The 23,176-nt window shown below is 41.5% G+C and overlaps 1 protein-coding gene across 7 annotated transcripts in view; it reads left to right on the forward strand.

Annotated features, from left to right (window-relative positions):
* Positions 1-20,796, forward strand: part of LOC140659369 (ephrin type-B receptor 5) — an 80,380-nt gene extending 59,584 nt beyond the window's left edge. For 5 of the 7 annotated variants that reach the window (XM_072878988.1, XM_072878970.1, XM_072878964.1 and 2 more), the window contains 11 exons: positions 6,150-6,274; positions 7,396-7,558; positions 8,420-8,534; positions 11,319-11,374; positions 11,490-11,609; positions 12,019-12,266; positions 13,215-13,430; positions 14,488-14,637; positions 14,780-14,973; positions 16,219-16,374; positions 17,459-20,794. In XM_072878988.1, coding sequence (XP_072735089.1) covers positions 6,150-6,274; positions 7,396-7,558; positions 8,420-8,534; positions 11,319-11,374; positions 11,490-11,609; positions 12,019-12,266; positions 13,215-13,430; positions 14,488-14,637; positions 14,780-14,973; positions 16,219-16,374; positions 17,459-17,567 — 1,652 coding nt within the window. In that variant the 3' untranslated portion in view covers positions 17,568-20,794. Of the gene's footprint in view, positions 1-6,149; positions 6,275-7,395; positions 7,559-8,419; positions 8,535-11,318; positions 11,375-11,489; positions 11,610-12,018; positions 12,267-13,214; positions 13,431-14,487; positions 14,638-14,779; positions 14,974-16,218; positions 16,375-17,458 lie in introns of all 7 variants that reach the window. The other 2 variants (XM_072879016.1, XM_072879006.1) reach the window with 2 other exon arrangements.
* Positions 20,797-23,176: the final 2,380 nt, after the last annotated feature.

Raw genomic sequence — 23,176 nt, forward strand, 5'->3', positions numbered from 1 at the left:
CAGGTTACCTTCTTCCCTGCTTCCACCTTCTGTATACTTCCTTTTCATGTTTGAGTTTAGCTAGAAGCCCCTTGTTCAAATATGCAAGCCTCCTGGAATTTTTGCCTGAATTCCTGCTTGTTGGTATGGACCGCTTTTACACCCGGAGGAGGTAATCCTTGCACATTAACTAGCTTTTTTGGGGCCACTCTTCCTTCCAGGGCCTTATCCCATGGGACGCCTGCAAGCAGATCCCCAAAGGGGTCACATCTGCTCTCCTGAGGTCCAGTGTTGTGAGCTTGCTTTTGCTCTGCTCACTCCTCTCAGGATCTTAAACTCCACCATGGAGTTTCCTCCATCATGGTCACCGCAGCCAAGGCTGCCTTCAGCCTTCACATCACCAGTGAGCCTTTCCTTGTTTGTGAGCATGAGGTCCAGCAGGGCACCTCCCTCACTGCCTCTTCTATTGCTTGGGCCAGGAAGTAGTCACTGATGCTTTCAAGGAACTTCCTGGATTGCTTGTGCCCTGCTGTGTTGCTCCTCCAGCAGATATTAGGGTGGCTGAAGTCCCCCTTGGTGATCAGTGCCTCCGAACGTGAGGCTACTTAGAGCTGTCAGCTCTCAGCTCCATTCACTTTTTTGCATGTAAGCATCTAAGGCCATCTGAGACACCCTGGTGTAGCCAAGACATCTACTCAGGGCTAGCCGATATGACATAGGAACAGTAGAAGACCCAGCACCTACTGGAATGCCATCTGGATGACAGAGAGAATGGATACCAGGGGCCTCTCAAATGTATGGGCAACTGACTTGCTCCTTGGGTCTTTGCCTTAGAGCGAGCCAAATTGCTCGTTAGGTTCCACTGATTGTATTGACTGGGGATGGGATTCAGCTGCCTATCATGGGTATCTGCATGGAATATGGACTGAATGTCACGTGCCAGAGATGTTCATGGTCTACTGAGTTCATGGCACTTGGCTGTGCTCTGCATAAGTGGGGATCACCATGTACTGTTATACTAGTCTGCACTTCCTTCACATTGCTTCCTTACCTAGTCTGTTGATTTAGGTAGTTTTTTAGGCTTGCAGGTACATGTTGCTGGTCTTAGCAGATACTACAGTCAAGGACACCAGCTTTATTAGAAAACAGCAGAAACTTGTCAAACATTAGTAACTCAGAGAATGTATCATTTCCAAGGTACTCAAAATATTTTAAATCCTCCCCTGTGTGCTACCAGGAAAAACTTTGTCCCGCCATGTAGAAAAGTTGCAATTGACAGCCCACAAAAAATAGAATCTGAGAGTCTGTGTTTAACTGGTTTTTGGACTGCTTTACAGCTTTAATTAGGTTTTATATGTGCAAGAATTTTCCATACATTTCTTATTTGATAAATAGTATACAAAAGCAGTCCTTTTTCAGTCTTCCTTGGAGGTCTGATCTCACAACATGTTGCTTGCACTCAGTGAATAATTAGAACAGAACAGAATAGAATAGAATAGAATAGAATAGAATAGATCAATTGGAAGGGACCTACAACGATCATCTAGTCCAACTGCCCAGATTGGATTGAATCAGGCCCTGTGATTTCAGCTGTCATTAGACAGAGACCTAGCATGTCTCCATTTATAAATCCCATGTGAAAAGAGCAAAATAAATAAAAGTGACAAATCAACATAGAATGGGACACTTGTATACATGAAACAAGCTTTGAAAGCAATGTTCTGTTATAAACATTTTTACTAGTCAGCATGCATACAAAGGAAAATACTCATCTAACACTTCAGAGGCAGCAGAGGTAGGGTAGTTTCGGTGTTGTCTTAAGACATAAAACCTTGAACTTTATATTTCCTACTTTATTAGCACCGGGAGACTAACTTTATCATACACTTCTGACAGGAAATATGTACGTATTCCACCCACAAATACGTTCACAAGTCACATCACCTTAGTATTAGTAGTCACATCACCTTACTATGAATTTTTTCAGAGGAGAAATATTTCTTTTACTTAAAGTGTTGAGAGCTCCTTGAAGGTGGGAGAGCTCCCTGGCCAGTGTTTCATAAGTTTTGTCCTTAAAAGAGAGGCAAACACATGTATCAAAATCTGAACTCTGTCTCAGAGAGGTAGATTAAAGACAACCTGTCTTACGATGATTCATAGCTATTTTTATTACTCAGCATTTTTACTGGTTTAGGCTTTTGCCTTAAGTAGTATCTGCTTATTTGGTACATATCACTGAAATGACTATTTTTAATACAGCAGACTGCATTATCCTGGGCATCCCCACCACCACCCCCCAATTACCCTGAGTGATGGACATACCTGGATAATAGGGACATTCTAGAATGCTGCAGCGCATGGTCAAGAGATACATACAGTGTAACTCTGGGTAAAGCCACTCCAGTGATTTTTTTCTTATGTTCCACAATATTTCTAATTCCACTAGTTGTAACCTGCTTCTGTATACTGCCCATCTGAGTAGAGTACCATTTATCATCATTGTTCTGGTGCAGATTTTGCTGTGCCTAAACGTACTATGCACAGTGCCAGCTCACGTCTTTGTACTGTTGGCAAAAGATAACCTGTTGATGGGTAGCTGAAAATTGATAGTATATATTAACATCAGAATGGTTAAGTTCTAGCTAAAATACAGGTCAAATGTTGCTAGTTGACTTTGAGTATTCCTTCCAGGTAGGGGAAAAATTGTGGATTGGGAAGAAATGAGAAGGGTGGGAAGAATAACTGTTGGGGGTGGGAAGGAGAGGAATGAAAAGAGGTGGGAGGGCAGGAAAGGAGGGGAGATTTAACTCCAATCATTCTGCAAAATCTTCATTTGAAACTAGAAGGAAGTCGGCTCTTCCCTGGCAGTGTAGCTGTGTATTTAGGTTTACACCTCTCCCTGTCTGTGCTTTATGTCCTATCAGAAGGAAGTTAACCTTTTCACAACATTAAAAAGTAGCAGAATCTGTCTTGAGCATATGTTAACTGACCAGTTACCCCATTCTCCTTACATTATCATTTGAATACAGTGTTCTTCATTTGTGTCTTACATGCTAAATATGGTTCATTGTTGCTGTCTTCCATCCTTGTTGCAACATTGTCATTAGCAGGTGAAGTAGCAGTGCAATCTTGTTTGAAAGACAAGCAATTGTAAGAAATAAAAGGAGTAAGGATGAGAGAAAGCATTTTATTGTTTATACTCTTACATTTTTGTTTCATTTACGTTTTTAACTGGTTCCCACTTGCCTGAGCTGTTTGGAGCCCATTTGAATTGTGTCTTTCAGAATAATTGTAACTTATTAAAAACAATCCTTTTATCTTTTTCACAGTTATGAGGGAAGAAAATGCTATTCTGCAGTTTTTGATCATGTGTCAAATGTCTCTGCTTCATTCCTCACATCAAGAAAGTTTATGTCTATTGTGTAAAACCAGTGGAGTTAGGTGGCAACTGTTCATTGGCATGCTTTTTCTGGAAAATTTAAATGTTGCTGAAAATGTTACTTCCATTAGGAAAATGAGGGTTCCCTAGCTGCCTACCTGGAGGTTTCTTGACAACATGACATTTTGCTTGCAGAGAGAAAGCAAAACTTGAGAAGAGCTTTGTGGACAGACAGCTAGCAGGCTGAAAGATCCTCTTCCAATTATCCTGAAATTTTTGCTTGGAAATCTCTTCCTAAGAAGAAACTCATATTCTTTTAGCTTTTGCATGAACGTGGAGAGTGTGTGTGTGTGCGCGTGCGCGCGCACGCATATAAATTCATGGGGGTTTTTTGTAGAAGTGGATTTTCATTGTCCAGAAAGCTTCACGTGCAAGTGGCTTTAACAACCATTCATCTCCCTTCCTGTTTTGAGGACATTTTTTAGAAGAGCTAACTACTTCAGGAAAGGGCCTGCTATTAAAGATGCTCGATACTTCTGTTGTCTTCAGAACATGTGAATGGTGCCTCTAGGAGGACAAAAAAATGAAAAGCAAAACTACCCCAAATAGTACCTTGGATTGTTTCTCATTGTAATCTAATTTTATTTCAGTGAACAGTGTTTGAAATCGTTAATCATATTGTCTTCAAGATAATATTTTGGTTTCTTCCTACTGATTTAATGAGTTTCAGGTTAGTGAGAAGTAATGACAATTACTTCTCAAAGTCTCAAAGTCTTGAACGGAACTTCACACTTTTAGAATAGCCAATCAAAAGATTTCTAAAATTGGTAGACACAAGTTCTTGCTTGCTTTCTGGTTTAGATTCATGCATCCAAAGCCCTCTTTTATGTTTGATGTCCAGATCCTTGCTTTGTACGTAAAGGGAAGTTGACATGTTCCCACAGTAATTCATACCTGACGTAGACTATAAGCACTTAATACCATAATGGAATCAAGAGAGCTAACAGCTCCATCTGGGTAGTATGCCAGGCTGGCCTGTTCACCGAAAGACAGAAACTTAGCAAGCAATGTAAAAACAGACAGAAAAACTATATGTGAAGCTTCCACACATACACACTTAACAGTGACCTTGAGGTGGTGGTTCCAGGCAGTAATGCTGGTTAGAAGCCCATTCAGATTGCACTTCTGTGGTTCAATGGCCCGCAGAGGGACTGAGAGTCTCAAATACAGTGGTAGTTTTGACATCTGGGCAACAGTCCTGACAGGGACTGACCTGAGATCCAGGAGCTAGTCTGAATACAAGGCTGCTCTACAGAGGGATCTGGACAGGCTGGATCAATGGGCCGAGGCCAATTGTAAGAGGTTCAACAAGGCTAAGTGCCGGGTCCTGCACTTGGGTCACAACAACCCCATGCAATGCTACAGGCTTGGGGAAGAGTGGCTGGAAAGCTGCCTGGCAGAAAAGGACCTGGGGGTGTTGGTTGACAGCTGGCTGAATATGAGCCAGCAGTGTGCCCAGGTGGCCAAGAAGGCCAATAGCATTCTGGCTTGTATCAGGAATAGTGTGGCCAGCAGGAGTAGGGAAGTGATTGTCCCCCTGTACTCAGCATTGGTGAGGCTGCACCTTGAATACTCTGTTCAGTTTTGGGCCACTCACTACAAGAAAGACATTGAGGTGCTGGAGCGTGTCCAAAGAAAAGCACCGAAGCTGGTGAAGGGTCTAGAGCACAAGTCTTATGAGGAACGGCTGAGGGAACTGGGGTTGTTTAGTCTGGAGAAGCGGAGGCTGAGGGGAGACCTTATCGCTCTCTACAACTACCTGAAAGGAGGTTGTAGAGAGGTGGGTGTCGGTCTCTTCTCCCAAGTAACAAGCAATAGAACAAGAGGAAATGGCCTCAAGTTGCACCAGGGGAGGTTTAGATTGAATATTAGGAAAAATGTCTTCAGTGAAAGGGTTGTCAGTCATTGAAACAGGCTGCCTACAGAAGTGGTTGAGTCCCCATCCCTGAAGGTATTTAAAAGACATGTAGATGTGGTGCTTAGGAACGTGGTTTAGTTGTGGACTTGGCAGTACTAGATTAACGGTTGGACTTAAAGATCTTAAAGATCTTTTCCAACCTAAACGATTCTATGATTCTATACCAGGCTATGAAAATGAGATGCTTTCATTCTCTATGATCTGCAACTGAACTGGGACCACTGAAGTGAGGAATGCTTCAAAGTCTGTGCCTTAACGCGTCAGTGTTCTCATCTGCTTCCCATCTTCTGGTTTGCAACAGTGATCTGGTAGTGAAAGGCCTCCATTACTCTGATAGCCCATACTTGATTTTTTTCCCTAGGCAAAGAATTATAATCTGGGGGAGAAACAGAAGAGAGGTAGTGTGCTCTGCTTTTGCTCTGACCACTACTACACTGTTTGTCCAAGCGTGATCCTAGAATAAGGCAGTGGCACTGAACACCTTGTCATCTTGCATGTAAAAATTGCGAATTTGAAGAACAGAATAATGTTCCAGCTACAATATAGATAATTTCATAATTCCTGTGCATGATCAGTTAGATAGGGATTTCTTCATTTTCTTTCTGTCCAAGTCGTTGATGACTGTATCTCCCAGTAGAGTAGAATTGTGCCTGGATTTCTTCTGGTTATTTTATAAAGTACTTCATAATGCAAATTAAGGGAAATTAAAGGAAGAGCTGACCTAACTTATTAACTCATCATAATGAATATTCAATTATAGTTAATTGTTAAGCGTATCCCTTTGCAATCTATCCTTCCTCTCTTTTATTCCAGTCCCCTCTGCTGTCCCTATGATGCATCAGGTGAGTCGTACTACAAGTAGCATCACACTATCATGGCCTCAGCCAGACCAGCCCAATGGGATCATCCTGGATTATCAGCTACGCTACTTTGACAAGGTGAGCAGAAGGTGGTGCAGTGCTGATTGTTGTATGGCTGTTATGCAAAAGAGAACAGGGAAATTTTCTGTCTGGGAGATGCACCCCTGGATCAGGATAGGTAAGAAATATGCTTCAATTATGAGGGAAGAACAAGCTGTAGCAAAACCAGAAGTTCATAATATACACTTCATCTAACATGAGTCCATCTGCATTTCCCAACTTGGAACCAGCTAGGGACGATGCAGATAAAAAAAGAGAAGACACTTGTCGCTAAGCTAAAAAGCTGTGGCTAACAACCTAATAAGTTTAGCACCAGCTAACAGTGGAAGGAGCTGAAGTTTTCAAATGTGTATATGGGAATTGGACTCACTGCAACATTCTGTCATGTGTTTGTGGAGGGAAGTCCTGTGTCCCTATTTATGCCTGGACAGACATCTCTAAGAAATTTTGGGAGGAGGAATGCACTCTTTCATTCAGTAAGTGGCAGATATCAGTTACCTGTTTATGTGCTGGAATTACAGCGTGGCAAATATAAAGCTGTTCTCCATTCATATCTTTCATGACTCCTAATCCAACTGATTTGAGGAGAAGAGGTACGTAGGGCTGTTCAGACAAGCTCCCATTCCATATTCTTTATCTTTCACATAAACACTTTTGCAGGATTGTTCAGGGCTACTGTTTTTCTAGCAGTAAAGGGGCCTGCTATTTGTAATAACATGTCTAGCAGCTTTCTGGATACAGCATTACAGGTGTTCTTGCTCTGGGTTCTCCTAGGAGAATACATGAGTTTGGAGCTTGTAGAAAGCAATATTTCAGGACAGGCTAGGGCTTTTTTTATGGTTATGCTTAGCAAGGAACCACAGGACAAGGTAGTTTTGTCTTTCACTTTTGTTTAGACCAGGACTGAGGGTCTTTGACAGAGCTTTGCAGGAAGCCCAGGCCTAAGAGAAAGAAAAGCAGCAGTGAGGAGCAACGAGTAGTGTGCGAGGAAGTCAGATCTGGAATAGCAGTTGTGATTGGGAGGCTCTGTAACAGATTTGAAGAATACTGGTCTGACATGGAACTAGCATTCCTTGATGAGGAGAGCCAGCAGTGTGGGCAGAAGTCTCACATTCCTTTTTGGTCACTGACATTCACAGGCAGAAGATGAGGATAATTCATTCACCTTGACTAGCGAAACCAACATGGCCACCATATTGAATCTGAGCCCAGGCAAGATCTATGCCTTCCAAGTACGAGCTAGAACAGCAGTGGGCTATGGCCCATACAGTGGAAAGATGTATTTCCAGACTTTAATGGGAGGTAAGTGCTACCATTTTGTACTCAGATCTGCACGTGACTGTCTTTCACTTGTGTGTGTCCCTGAGTGTATTAGCTTATCCTCTGGAGGACTGCAATCAGATACTCCTACTCAACTTGTATTTCTGTGTATCATAATTTGCATATGCAGATTTGTTCACTCAAAGACCCTTCATGCTGTCAGAGCGTATTGTTTACACTCCCTTAGCCTTTGCTACCGCCATATTCTCCAGTCCTACTCCTTGTTGCCTCTGACCAAGAGGAACAGAGTGTGTCATTAGAACTCTCTTTAGGAGGGTGTTACAGTACATAGCACTATACACTGCTGTAGTTTGGTCTCCAGCTGTCACAGGACATCTTACAGCTGAGTGCTCTGTGAAAGTCTTAAAGACAGGTGTGACACAGGACATATACACAGAAGCTTGCCTTACAGCAGTATCACCATCCATTCATGCAGAGAGTAACATATTACCTTGTGATACTCTTTGGTCTGGATCAAAGGTACTTAGGTATGTCATCTACAAGCTAAATTAATAGGGGGCAATGGGATCAAAGCCCAGGTGTAGAGCTAGCTTATACTTAAGTGGTTAGTCAGGTGTCAGTGGACCAGGGGAAGGAAAAGTGGATTCAGAGGGAGCACTGGCTTTTCAGAAGTAGGAAGGAAGGCACTGGAGAAGCACGGTGACTGAAGGGGTAAAGGGATAACCAAGTCGAGCATTTGTGAACTGTCAGGACTAGCCTGGGAAGCAAAAGGGCTGGTAGGGATGGAATTATGGGTGAAACCTAGTTGAGTAGAAGGGAAACTCTAACAGTTCCTGTCCTCTGCATTTGTGTGTGTGTGTATGCATGTGTCTTCCTTGCTAGGGGAGCGCTCGGAGATGGTGCAGGACCGACTGCCGCTTATCGTGGGCTCAGCACTTGGTGGTCTAGCCTTCTTGGTAATTGCTGCCATTGCCATCCTTGCCATCATCTTCAAGAGGTGAATTCCTTGACCTGCTCGTGTGCCAGTGCCTGTACTGCAGACAGTGGAACTTTCTTACCCCCGCCACATAACCCCGTCCCAAGGGAAACAGCCTGATCTACATTTATCCAGATGTCCTTGATATGTCATTTTCTAATTAAGGAAAGATCTTGGCCCGTTGCTCCTATCTGAGGAGCCCCTCCTTTGGTGAACCGCTCAAATATTAGCTGATATTTGGCTAGTTAGCAATATGAACACAAGGGAAGCATTTTAAAGCTGGTGTTCAAAAGGTATTTAAATGCATCACTGTAAAGAAGGGACTGTAAATTGCATTTTAGGCAAGGAAGTGGGGAATTAAACAATGCAGTGAAGAAGGACTGGTGGAATAAGTATTTAGATCCACTGGTTTAGAAGGTGCTCTATACCCTTTAACCAAGAACCAGGAGACAATAGCTCATTTGCTGAAGAATAAAAGCTGTACAACCCCAATGGTTCCATGGAATACTGATTCATAAAATATAGGCTGAAGAAAGCAAATACCACTTCCCATTTTAGGAAGAAAAAGGGCAGATAAGCCAATGTAGAGATAATCTATTATGGCAAAAAATAAGGACAGAAATTTTAAAAAGAAAGAGAGAAAAGTAAGGGTCACTAGCAGAGCTGTGTAGAGGTACAAAAGCAAATAATGAGGGGTTTGTTATTTGAAGGAAAGAAACAGTCATTACCCGCTCCTTGAATTTACTGAGGTTTGAACTTAATCCCCTAGATTGTCAGTAATGGATTTCTGGATCTTTGCTCTACTCTGCCTCTGCACAAGAGGGACTTTTTAGCTTTTTCTGCTGACCAAAAAAAATGTATAAACTACTTAACTTTAGAAAGTGACATCTAGTTTTAGTTATTTCTTTTTTGTTCTCTTCCCTTTTCTACATTTGGTTTCTCCTTCTGTGTATATTCTCTTTTAATATTTTTCTTTCTGGAAAGAAAAGAATTATCAAATACTGTTATATTTGCATTGTTGCCTCCTTTTGTAGCTTTGAACTGTTAAAAATATAATTTCTTGTTACAGCTGGAAATGTGATATGATGTGCACAACTCAATAAAGCATATATTTTTCTAAAAAAAATGAACCAAACCCAGAATAAGTTAATATTACCAAAACTCTGTTGGGGAAAGACATTAATGGGTTTCTGTAAATGTATCTACATAGAAGGAAATATCATAAAAAATAGATTAATTTATACTTGAAGGATCATGTGCAATTAATAGATAGTGGTTCAGAAAAAGTGGAGATACCAATTTTATATTTTAAATTTGTCCTTGGTAAGAAAATTAAGTTTGAAGATGTAGGAAATGAGGAACACCACATGAAATGAGGAGTTTTTTAAAAGGTTGAATATATGTAGAGTCAAATGCTATAATTTTAACTTGTTTTTGTAAATCCTTGGTGCACATTGTCCAGGCAATACACAATGTGAAACACTTACCTATTTTAGCGAGTTGGTTTTTTTAATGATGGAAAATCATTAGTATGTCAGATAACCTGTAAAAAACATGAATGTAGACATGATTTTCAGATGCAATAGCAGAGTTAAGAGCTCTTAGGTACAGGCCCCCAGTAAAGCCAATTTCTTTCCACAACAGAAAGAACAGATTTTGAAGGGAGAAATATCTGTGTTTTTGCAATCTTAGTAGAATTTAAAGAGATAAGCCTGACAAGTAAGAGTAATACACAAAGTTTCCTGTTAGAATGAAAGAATTAGTTCTGTTAGTAAAGAAATGTAACATAATGTTCTATGAGACTCTGTCTTCAGATGCTAATTGAATCAGCAGCTAGGTCTTGTGCTGAAACAGCAAAGCGTATGAGTTGACACAAATCCATGCATACAGCAGGGATACTGCAGGGTACCATAGGGTTTGATTTACAATCTGGTCTCATTAGTACGATGTAGAAAAGATTGTAAACTAGCATGAATTGTACATTTTTGGAAAAAAAAATATGAACACTGTTGGGAACAAAGGAAGTTACTTGAAAATGGAAAATATATTTAGAGCAAACGAAGAATAACAACTAGATCATGTGGGAAAAAATTGCTTGAATCACACACATTTAAGTGGAGAATGAAATCTGAGAAACGCCTATGCTGAGAAGGACCTATGCTTACTGGAAATTAGATGCATATATGCAATAAATATTACAATAATAAAGACCATACCTGTTTTGATCTGCATGTGCAAAGATCACATCATGTAACAGATTTCTGTCCATCTGGCTCTGTGTGGTTTGTTTTGGGTACCATACTTATGAAAAGAATAGTCGAAGTAAATGCTTTTAAGAGACCAGGAGGAAAAATAAAGAAGTCTTTGGGGAAAATTTATACAAATTAAGCATTAGAGTAAATGGCTCTTAGAATGTTTTTGAAGAACTTAAAAGGCATCACAGGAGGTAAATTAGTATTGAAAATAATAATTTGTAGTAATTAAATGAAATTAAAATGCAAATTTAGCCTGAATAGCAAGAAAAGTTCCAAGACAGTAATGTTAAACTGTAATATTTTTTTTTCAGGATAGTGCTGGAGGCCCTGTCTTTTGTCATATCTAAAGTGGGGACGCAAACAGTGGTATAAAAACTACCACATAGAAAACAAGCGTGCAGTGGTTACCATGAGATGGGCAAGATCTTAACACCCATCTTCTATCTCTAAATTCAAGGATTCTCTGAGTCTTGCATTGAGAAGCCTACCCCAACATCCTATGAGAGACTCTTGTGTGTGTTTTGACTTTCCTTTCCTTTATGTCCTGCAGTAAAAGGCGAGAGACTCCATACACAGACCGCCTGCAGCAGTATATCAGTGCACGAGGTAAGTGTTCTTGAGCAACAGATGGCAAGGGCCTGTCTCTTTTCAGGACTCGTTAACACTCATGTCTCTCAGGATTTGATTCTGGTGATGGTTTGGGCTGTCTCCTCCACTGCAGGACTCGGAGTGAAGTATTACATTGATCCTTCGACCTATGAAGATCCCAATGAAGCTATTCGAGAATTTGCCAAGGAGATTGATGTGTCCTTCATCAAGATTGAGGAGGTCATTGGATCAGGTAGTGTGAGAATCTGCAGATTTTGAAGTGCCTTCTTGTTCACCTTGAGACCTGCCACACTACTGGCCTGAAATGGACCCAACCATGGTACATCAAGTGTCTCAGGATAGCTAACTTTCATTTTTACCAAAATTCATCTTAACCTACTTATCCGTAGATGCTGGCTCCAAATCAAGTTTAAAACACCCTTTGAAGACTCAGAGCTCCTCATTTGAACCCTGAAGATGTAGTCTCCAACCTGAATGAATTCAGAGCCTTCATCAAGAACTTTACCTTAATCCAAACAGTCCTAGTAACCCTATTTCCAAGCAGCACCTGGAATCTTCCATAGTAGAACGTTTTAGTGCACCTGACTAAAATTCTTTGCTGTGTTTCCTTACTTGAGGTGTGTTTCTTCCCTCCCTGACAGGAGAGTTTGGAGAGGTGTGCTTTGGGCGCCTAAAACACCCAGGGAAGCGTGAATACACAGTAGCTATTAAGACCCTGAAGTCAGGTTATACAGATGAACAGCGGCGGGAGTTCCTGAGCGAGGCCAGCATCATGGGGCAATTTGAGCATCCCAATGTCATCCATCTGGAGGGTGTGGTCACCAAGAGCCGACCAGTCATGATTGTCACAGAGTTCATGGAGAATGGATCACTGGATTCCTTCCTCAGGGTACCACAACCAGAGTCTACCACAACCGTTACCTCTTCATCTTGCTGTGTGCCAGTCTTAGATCTGATAATTTTGCCTGTCCTTCCTCTTCACCCTGTCTCTATAAGTCCTCAGGTGCCCTCTTCAGGTGCAATAGAAATAATAGCAAATTACCATATTAAGTGGGTTTGGGCCAACATGGTGAAAATATTCCAAAAGCTCACCCAATGTATACAATTTCTTCATTATTTTAGACCACTCGAGCTCAAATAATTAATGGTAAACAATACTAAATTGTTTGTCTTTGTACACAGCCTTCTAGTTCTTTATGTGCATGCTCCAAAATTTGCCTTTCTAATAATGTTTTTCAGACTTTATTCCACTGAATGTTTTTAACATGTTGAAGTTTCAACATTGTAATGAAGTAATGAAACTTGTAGTTATTTTTGGACTCAGGATTTCCAGTGTTTTTTCTAGTAATGAAATATAAATACAGACGTTTTTGTAGTATAGATGCTTCACTTCTTTTTTTACTGATTCAGATGTTAATTCAACCACAAATCCTTTGGTAGGTACATTTTGAAGAACACATGAACCCATTGTGTAGAATTGCATAGAACCCATTGTAAAGATCTTAAAAGAGTAAGAGCAGATTTGTGTGCTCCCATTCATTTAGCCATCTTAGTAGTTAATGAGACTAGGCATAGGATGCTAAAGGAGGATATGGCCACAAGATACGATTTGTCTTCAGAAAAAAATCACCAATGCCTGACTTCATTTGAGATTCATTGCCTTAAGCCCACCCTCCTTTCTTATTTGCTGTCCCTGAACCTTCAGGTTTTGGCTGAAGTTAAGATGTATGTTCTCTAACTTCATAAATAAACCTTGTTACCTTGCTCATTGTTAGTCTTCCCTGTTGGCTTCATGTTCTGTGGTCATAAAAGCCTATGTTTGCCTCCTCACTTGCAGCAGAAGGAGGGACAGTTCAGTGTGTTACAGCTGGTGGGAATGCTACGGGGGATTGCAGCTGGCATGCGCTACCTTTCAGACATGAACTATGTGCATCGTGACCTGGCAGCACGTAACATCTTAGTCAACAGTAACCTTGTGTGCAAGGTGTCAGACTTTGGTTTGTCCCGTTTTCTGGAGGATGATGCTTCAAATCCCACCTATACTGGAGCTCTGGTGAGTTACCACTATGGAGTGTGTTACTGTAGTGCTGCCATCTGTAATTTTTTTTCTCTGGTCCTCCTTGATTTAGTGTACCCTTTTTAGTCCATCTTGACACTCAAGAGACCAGTGGGGCAGAGCCTTCTATGTTGTGGGCTATCCGTTCCAAGTCAGCAAAAAATCCTAAAATAACTGAATATCTGATCCACTCTGCTGTGTGAAATGGAGCCTCAGTGCCGTTCTTTCTGGAATGATGGTGAATAGGACAAACCTCATAACCTGATGTAGGAGTTATCTTTTCCCTTTCATTAGCTTCCTACAGGAAGTATAAAGGACTGAAGGAGAGATTGAAGTCCTGTACTACCACGCTTTGAGGAAAGAGTTGTTTTTTTCCTGCAGAAAAGATAACTGGCATAAGTATATGGGCTTACAACCAGCCATCAAGTGAACTTACTGCCTATGAAGCTCTGACATCTGTTATACATACTACAAAAGGGGTGGGAGTATAATAGGAGGGTTGAAAATTCCATTTGGTACACAGGGGATGAAGGAGAATTCGGTCACTGAAAAGTGAAACAAGTTTTAGATGTATGTGTTTTGAAGAACCAGCACCTGAATGATATTTCGTCTGGCAGGTCATACCTGCAGTCAGAGAGGTCAAGATGGAAAGAGGAAGGAGTTAATGCTATCCACGCAGTGTATCTGTCCTTGGTGTTGCAGGTTGGGACTGTTTAAATGGCTTTAGATTTCCAAATGGTTGTGACTTTCAGGAGGATTTGACTATCTGTCACCTCTCAAATGCTGCAAAGAAGAGCTATAAAAGTTAAAATCATTATAGCAGAAAGGGGGCATGATTCTGTTTTTTCATCTATATTTGTCAATAGAACAAGGTGAAAACCTTCAACGTAGTTTGAATTTAAACCAACAATGTCTATAAGACAGCATCAACTGGACTGGCACTCCATGCTCGGAGTTGGGCCGTGCTACTGGCATCTGATCAGTTCAGTGATGTCATTTTCACAAATAGTCCTTACGTCACTAACATTCTGGTTGCTGTCTGACTACTTTCTAGGGCTGCAAAATCCCCATCCGTTGGACTGCTCCTGAAGCTGTCCAGTATCGCAAGTTCACCTCCTCCAGTGATGTCTGGAGCTATGGCATCGTCATGTGGGAGGTGATGTCCTATGGTGAGAGGCCTTACTGGGACATGTCCAATCAAGATGTAAGTTTTAGATGTGGTGAGAATGTACTCTCTGTCCTGTATCAATTCACGTACAAGAAAGTCATACACTGCCAACTGATTGAAGCTTGTTTGTCTTTTATTTTCCCAGCTGTGATAAAGGTTTGTTCTTCTTTTCCTGCAGGTAATTAATGCCATTGACCAGGACTATCGTCTGCCACCACCCCCAGACTGCCCAACTGTTTTGCACCTGCTGATGCTTGACTGCTGGCAGAAGGAACGGGTCCAGAGACCCAAATTTGAGCAAATAGTCAGTGCCCTAGATAAAATGATCCGCAAGCCATCTGCCCTCAAAGCCACTGGCACTGGGAGCAGCAGGTGAGATGAGGATTTAGTGCAAAATAATAGGGCTTGTCTCTGGGTAAGCATCATGAGGAAAAGAAAGCAGTAAATCAGGCTATATAGTATTTTTTCCAACCCCCTCATCTCAGACTGGGACCAAATAGGAAGGGGAAAAATATGGGGGAGAGGGTTAGAAGAGCTGTATATCCTGATTCACTTGATGGGTGATGAGGAGTTGTGAGTGCTGAATGTGAGGGGAGATAAATCTCTTGATGAGGTGCACTGAGGATGAACATGAGTGAGGGATCTTAGGGAATGAAGGGAGGGACACATTTGGGTACAGCTACACAAGATACTTTGTGATCACACAGTATTGTCACACAAGAAGTGATAAAGGAAGAAAGATCTTAGCTTATGGAAGGAAGGAAATCTGTAGCTAAAACTTATTAGAACTGCAGCTTGCATCCCATATTTCCCCAACTGCATTTTGCAGCCTGATGGAACCAGAGGCAGGAGGTCAGCAAAGGAGAAGTCTCTGGGGGGGTAAATGGCACCAAGATTAGATGGCTGTTGGGCTGGATGACGGAATTACATCCTGCTGGCCTGGAGGCTTTTTCCCTGTGGTTATAAACCTTGTCTCACTGCAATGTACTCCACAGCTAGGGGAGGGAAAAAGTGCCTAGTCATGCCCAGTTTATTAAAAACCAGCACATAAAGAGAGTTAGAGCTTTGGGATACATGGCATATAGCAAATGCCATGTATAAACAGTCATTTCTTTCGCCTTTTACTGCTATGCTTTTATCTGATGGGTGTTGGAGCTGAAAAAAATGCAGTCATTCTCATAGGTCACTTTCTGATCCAAGGAGCACATCTAGGAGAGGAAGAGCTAGTCACAAAGGTAAAAAGTTATGTCTCATCTCTGTGCCTCAGAAACCTCCTCACTGCAACTCTTTGCCCAGCTAATAGGTCTAGACCCAGAAAGTGTGGAAAGATCTGGGGCAACAAGAAGAGAATGTGCCTGAGAGAGTATAAAACGGGAAGGAAGGATCAATTTCTTGGATTGAGTTGATTGTTTTCAGGCAGAAAAGGGCACACAAGTAGTCTAGAAACAGGGCATCAAAGTGGGACTTTAGGAATCAGGGCATGAAGAACAAATATCATTGTTCTGCTCCATTCTGTGCTCTTCAGAGATGCATTCTCTCCCTCTCACAACTCTGACCTTACTAGTGTGGTCAGCTGATGTTGATAACTTGGGTTTTTAGAACCTGCCTCTTTTGCAGACCATCTCAGCCTCTCCTGAGCAACTGTCCTCCAGATTTCCCTTCACTCAGCAATGCCCATGAGTGGTTGGATGCTATCAAGATGGGCCGTTACAAGGAGAATTTTGACCAGGCCGGTCTGATTACATTTGATGTCATATCACGCATGACTCTAGAGTAAGTAGAGGGGCAGAGAGCAGAAGATACCAGACACTGATTTTTCCATGGAGAAAGTGAAAGCAGTCTGAGAAATATTTAGTAAGGGCTATATGGAGGATACATACACATGAAAAAGGAGAGGGAAGCCAGAGCAAAGTAGCTACTGTTTCTTACATTTTATTAGGCCTCTGGACACCCTCCATACCACTGTACATTTGTAATCTGTTTCCGTAAGCACTAATACTGATCCCGGGTACACTACAAAACATATTGTCAGTGTTGCAGAGAGGCTGTTACATCAGAATGTTCATGACAGCTGCCACAGGTAATAACCACTTTTAGGGAGATTTGTAGAACCAGCTATACCATATACTGTGTTGAAGTGTTATGTAGAAGACAGGAGCCAGGAAAAGGAACATTCTTAGAATCATAGAATGGTTTGGATTGGAAGGCACCTTTAAAGATCATCTAGTCCAACACCCCTGCCATTCACAGGGATATCTTTCACTAGATCAGGTTGCTCAAAGCCCCGTCCAACCTGACTTTGAATGTTTCCAGGGATGGGGCATGCACAGCTTCTCTGGGCAACCTGCTCCAGTGTCTCACCACCCTCATTGTAAAAAATTTCTTCCTCATATCCAATCAAAACCTACCCTCTTTCAGTTTAAAATTATTGCCCCTTGTCCTGTCACTACAGGCCCTGGTAAAAAGTCTCTCTCCATCTTTCTTGTAAGCCCCCTTTATATGTTGAAAGGCCACAAGGAGGTGTCCCCGAAGCCTTCTCTTCTCCAGGCTGAACAACCCCAACTCTCTCAGCCTTTCTTACAAGAGAGGTGTTCCAGCCCTCTGATCATTTTCATGGCCCACTTCCACTGCTTCTTTTTGTATCATAACCTACCAAGTTCCTCTGATACCCCTTCCACCTACACACACTTGGCTTGCAAATGCCAAGCAAAAGCAGAAGCCTTGTCAACTGTTTCTGACAAGAATACACTTACACATATATCCATACACATTGATTTGGATCTACAGGGAAATGGATTGGGACTGTTCAGAACAAAAGCCCATTTTAACACTTTCCACATCCTCTGTTCTCTTGCAGAGATATCCAGCGTATTGGCATCACCCTCGTTGGTCACCAGAAAAAGATTCTAAACAGCATCCAGCTCATGCGAGTCCATTTGAATCAGCTTGAACCAGTTGAAGTGTGATGTTTACACCATCCTTATTCCACTAGTCTCAAACCCTGGGAAGATTCTGGGGGAATTCAGAGGGATTTTCACTGTAAGAAAAAGAGACATCAGTATGTTACTTGAAGACTTAATGCACCCAGAGAGTGCACACTACATGTCCTGTTCCTTGAACAAAAACAAAACCTTGCCATGATTTGAAAGCAGAGCTAAATAACTGGTGGCATTTAAATGTGGCTGATATCATACATTGGGAATGGGTTGGGGGAGGGAAAGTTATAATAACATGGGAAGGAGATGGAATAATAGCTTGGACAGATCACAAGCACCTGTTGCCTCTTCTCTGCCAACGAAAGGTATCAGACAACTTTACAAAGCCATCAGCAGGCTTTATCTGTGGCTGGGAGCCCAGCAAAGCTACAAAGACATAATAAAGGCAACAAAAAAATTACCATTTTTTTTCCAAAAGAATGCCATAATGGTGTGAGAGATTATTACTCAGATGGAGATGAGCATCAGGCTATCACTTGCTATACCAGCTTGGTCCAGAACTCAAGTTCCAGTTAGTGCACAATATGTGGTAAGCAATAAGACATGTCACCTGGTAAAGAGGTTGAGAGTAAAGAGCTCAAAATTCTATGCTATTTCATATGCAGTTCTTGGGTCTGCTCCATGATCCAGGAGGGAAACTTACTAATCTTTTGTGCTGACACAAGGAACAGCAAGTTCTTGGTGCTACACAACTCTATTTATGGGACTGCAACAGAATGGAACAATAAGGATTCTTAGAATCCATCCTGCTGGATCTGCAAGTGGAGAAGGAAACAGATAGGTTCTGGTCCTCACAAGCCCATTCTTGAGAGGAAAGGCATAATATTCTGATATTCTGATATCCTGAGCACCCAGAATTTGGGTCTTGTTCTCTTCTGATCCCTTACAGACACTGAAGAGCATGACAAAAAAATCTGAAGCCCTTTGCTGTTGAAAAATACTTGCTCTTTTTCTCATCCTAACCAGCTACATCAATGGGCACAGCTGTTTGAATATTGTTTCCAAAGAAAATGCAGACCTGCAGTAGTCAACTCCAAATAGACAATTGGAACAAGGGAGGTGAAACTCTTTCACAAGTTCTTGTTAAGAGTCATCAGGGAAGGGTGCCAGTCCCACAAGTCACTTCAGTCCTTGGGATCAACTATGTAGTCTGGTAGAGGTGCATGCGAGTGACCAGAACGACAGACCTTATGTCTCCCTTCAGGCAGACTAGTACCTGCTTAAGGAAAGATCTGCTTTGAGGAGGAGGAGAGCTTCAGGACAGTATCTCTGTATCTGTCCCTCTGCAGGAGTATGAAAACATGAAGCTGAGCTTGAGAGGAAAACTCATAAACTATACAGTTGTTGACCTCACCAACACATAGGAAGGGAAATGGAAATGGCCTTGTTAAGCAAGACCCCAATGAAGACGTTACATAAAAAGATAACCTTATTTGTGTCTAGAGAGGAAATAACCCTAGCTGTTCCAGTCTGTGCCCGTCTGTTGGCTCACTGTGAACTAGTCATGAACATTCTGTATTTCTCCAGCTGTCAAGGTTAGAATAGCATGACTTCTGCAGATGCCACTCTTGTACAGATTTAAGGAATCAACCCAGCAATTGGTGACTGAGAAGCCACTTTTAATAGTTATTGAAGAGTCCCATAATATGATAGGAGATGCTCCAGAACAGTTGCACTAGAATAGCCAACACAGTTTAGACTCTTTATTACACCATTAGAGCATTATTGTTAATTTTTTTTAGTTGAAGAGGGAGAATAGCAGTGCATTCTTTCAAGACATAAAAAAATCAATACAAAAACAATACAAGGAAACAAGAATAAAACATTTACAGCAGTACAAAGAGAGTGTGAAGATTAAAATTAAAAAAAAAAAAAACAACACATCAAACTAGAGTGAGTTCTACCCTAGAAAATTTGAGTCTGTTGCTTTTTAAGGGGTTTCTACAAACTTGTAATACTCACAAATCCAGTTACATGTATGCCGACTGACTGTCAGCTCCACCTACAGCATCTGAGACTGAACAAGTGGTGTCCTCTTCAGAAAGCATATTGAGCACAAGATGTTGAGGGGAGTCTGTGGTCTCTAGCACCTTCCATATGTATTCACCAGAGGACAACAATGCATGTATGCATATTCATATATGACTGTATTCTAGAAGTTCTGCGGGCCATTTGGGGAAACACAGCAGGCTGTGTTTTCCATGCCTTGGGTGATCAAGATTAGTGGAGAAATTAGTGATGTAGTTCAAATCCTATGGTGTCTTTTCAGCCTAGTGGAAACTTATATGCAGAAAATACATTCTCTTTCTTCATGCAATGGGAGACAAAATGGGAACCTTGTCTGAATCTCATACCAATAACAATGAGGTTTAATAGCCCCTTATGGGGAGCTGCAGTGAAATGAACTGCTTGGTGGTAGTTCAGGCAGTAGGACATTTACTTTTGCATATGAAGTCTATGGCAAAGTTGTTTTCACAGTCAGAGGAAAGGGATTTAGTCACTATACCAAGGCAGGCAAGTAGTGATTGGACATCATAGATCTCTTCTTCCTCCTGTTCTAAGGCAAGGTTGAAATGTCCCTATGATAATTCCAAGGGGTCGAGATGTCCTGGCTGTGGCTAGAACTGCACAGGGACAGGCTTGGGGTCACAGATGGAGTGCAAAAGGGTAGCTTTTCTGTAAGAAGTCTCCCCATGCTCTTTATTCCCAGGGTGTTCCCTATTTTCAGGGTACTTAACTTCTTCCATAAATTGGGATGCAAAGGCTCTTGTGTCGCAATGCATCTTGTGTTGTCATCATGTTGGTCCTCAACCCTGCAAGCATGGAGGAAAGGCAGTCATGGCAAAAGCATTGGAAATATCCTGATCTCGCTTTTCTCAGTCTTGTGTGAAAGCAGAAATCCTACATTCTGTTTCCACAGATGTCATCTGGTGGTAGTTCTGGTAGTTCTGGGATGTCCTGCAGCATATGAGCACCCACAACAGGTAGAGATGAGAATCAGGAGGGAAAGGAGTGAGGCTCATTTAGGCACCTGAGATCTGTCCTTCACCAGAAGAGTGAGAAACAATGCAAAAGAAGTCTTACAGAGCCATATTCTTTGCCAGAGAAGCAGTGGGAGATTAACAAGTTATTGCCCACATTTACTCCATATGATATCTATAAAATGCAGTGCATAAGAAGACTGAGTAAATTAAATTCACAGGTGTCAATGCGTAGACCTTCATGAGGGCATTAGGCAATTGCATGAAAACTCAGAAGAGTCATACCTACAGTTGGAAAGAATATATTGCAAAGACCTATAGCTCTTCTGCTTGAACACCAACTTTTCACTACCTGGAAACAGGAAGAAAGTTCCCCTTAAGGCAAGCTGTTTTGTGATTATTCCCGATGAGGTTACTTGCACCTACCTTTTTGGTGTCTGCTGCTGGACAGTCTCCCAGACAGACAATTGGGTCTGCACCAGTATACCAGTTAATGTATTGTGCTGCCAAAGAGCATGTCAGGCAAGCAAGTTCACACCTATGCTGCTTCAGCAGCCAAGTGGAATTCTCAGCCAGGAGCTACCTGTCTGTGTACCCCCTGCCTCACTATGCCATGGCATGTTTATGTCAAAAGCAGGCCCTGCTCACCCAGAGTATTCAAAGACAAGCACATAAGCTAAGATTTTTGCACCCATGCCTGAAATGTTGAGAAAAGGCTCAATGACAGTATGACTTACACAGTGATTTCTATGTTTGGCACTCAAGTAACCTCAGTGCGTGTGCAGATGATATGGCTTGCAGTCCCTATTTTTTGTTTTGCTTGTTTGTTTTTTAAAATTCAGGGATGTAATCTTAGTGCATACTTTGACAGCACTATATTAGGGCTAGTTGAGGGAGCACAAGCTGCTTAATGCTACTGAAGGAGAGCTGAAAGAATCTGTCTGTTTAGTACAAATATATTCATCACCTGGGACTATCTAGAAAGAAAGAAGCTGCTGTAGCTTCCTCAGTCCCAGACAATTCACATGTTATTAAGCTGAATTAAGCCTCTGAGTGTGGTGGGAAATGATGAGCAACACCAAGGAACTTAACTTTAATAAGCAAACAAAGGTAGAGCTGTCCCTACCACTGGATCTCCTTTGGTCAGGGATTCCAGCCAATGAATCTACTTGGCAGCTAGTCTAAGTGAAGGTAACCAGCTTGAATCCATCCTGCCTTTGGCACAGTTTCTCAGCAGTCAGCTACACAGCTCTTACGCATACAGGTGCCACTAAGCAATAGATTTGTGTTCAGGACAAAACTGATTCTTTCTCTTTCCTGAAACCAGCTGATGCTAGAGGGGACCACGCAATGAGCTGTTCACATGTATTCCATGCTAGCAACTATTCATGAGTATTGAGCATCCTAAGGATTGTAGATCATGTGTAAATTTGAATCTCTGAATATCATTAAAAGACAGCATGGAAGAGCAAATCTCATGTCCTACTAAAAAGCTAGTCTAATCCTTCACTTTTCAAATCTATATGGAAAAAATGACACCTCCCTCAGAATTTACCTTTTGTTTTGGCATTCAAGATCATCATGCTCTGTGTATGAAGCTGTTCCACTTCTGTGTTACTGAAGGGGCTGCACTGAGCTAATGAAAAATCACCGTGTCTTCTAGAGCTTGTCATCTTGTAAGTCGGACCTGTTCAAAGAGGAATTACTCCCCCCTTGTGTTCTGCTACCTGAAACACAGAAGACAAGGCTTAACTGCCCTCAAAAAGGCTTGTAGCTTATATAACATCTCCCTTTTCTGGGTGATGAGAAAACTCTCTTCCTGAAATAGTCTCAGTTGAAACATGCTGATTCATGAAGACATAGCAAGATTTTTTCTAGTTTCTGCTATGACCTTTGTTCCTTGATCGAACAGAGTACTGTGGTCTTTTAGTCAACTGCTGTAAGAGCAGGTCACAAGTATGAGTACAATGGGTTGGCATCTTGGGTGTCTATGCCTCAACTAATTAATAGAGTTTAGTCTGTTATTTATGTCTCTTATACAAGACAAAATGTGCTTAGCTAACAGCAATAATGCTGTTTGCTTCTGAAAACTTATCCGTTAAATTCAGGCCATGGTAAGTAACATTGGATTTTTTCCTAGTTTACAGTGGCACTAGAAATTATACATGCTGCTGGCTAAAACTAGAATTTTAGTTACATCTATGCAACTCTCTCATTGCATTTTGGTAACTTTTATGCAAACCTACTACTGTTCATGCATTTGGACAGCTGTAACAGATTGGTCATTTATAAACAATTCTGCTGTTGAGAACAGACTCTAGTCCTCTTTGAACCATATTGACACTGCAAATGAACAGGACATTAAAAATAAGAAAATCAGGTTTATTCAGAGAAGTCAGCTAGTTTGACAGATATGAATGAGAAAGCACTATCTGAAATAAGCTATTTAAAAATAGATCTATAGTGCTGCTCTTTTAAAAAGGACAGTAATTATAACATACCCTAATGCTTATACTATAAGTTAAGTTGCAAAACTGTTGCTTTTTTAACCTGTCATCTCTGCAGTCTTATAATAAGAACAAACTAACAACAGTAATA

Source organism: Ciconia boyciana, chromosome 1 (genome assembly GCF_034638445.1).
Source record: "Ciconia boyciana chromosome 1, ASM3463844v1, whole genome shotgun sequence".
NCBI classification, from domain to species: domain Eukaryota; kingdom Metazoa; phylum Chordata; class Aves; order Ciconiiformes; family Ciconiidae; genus Ciconia; species Ciconia boyciana.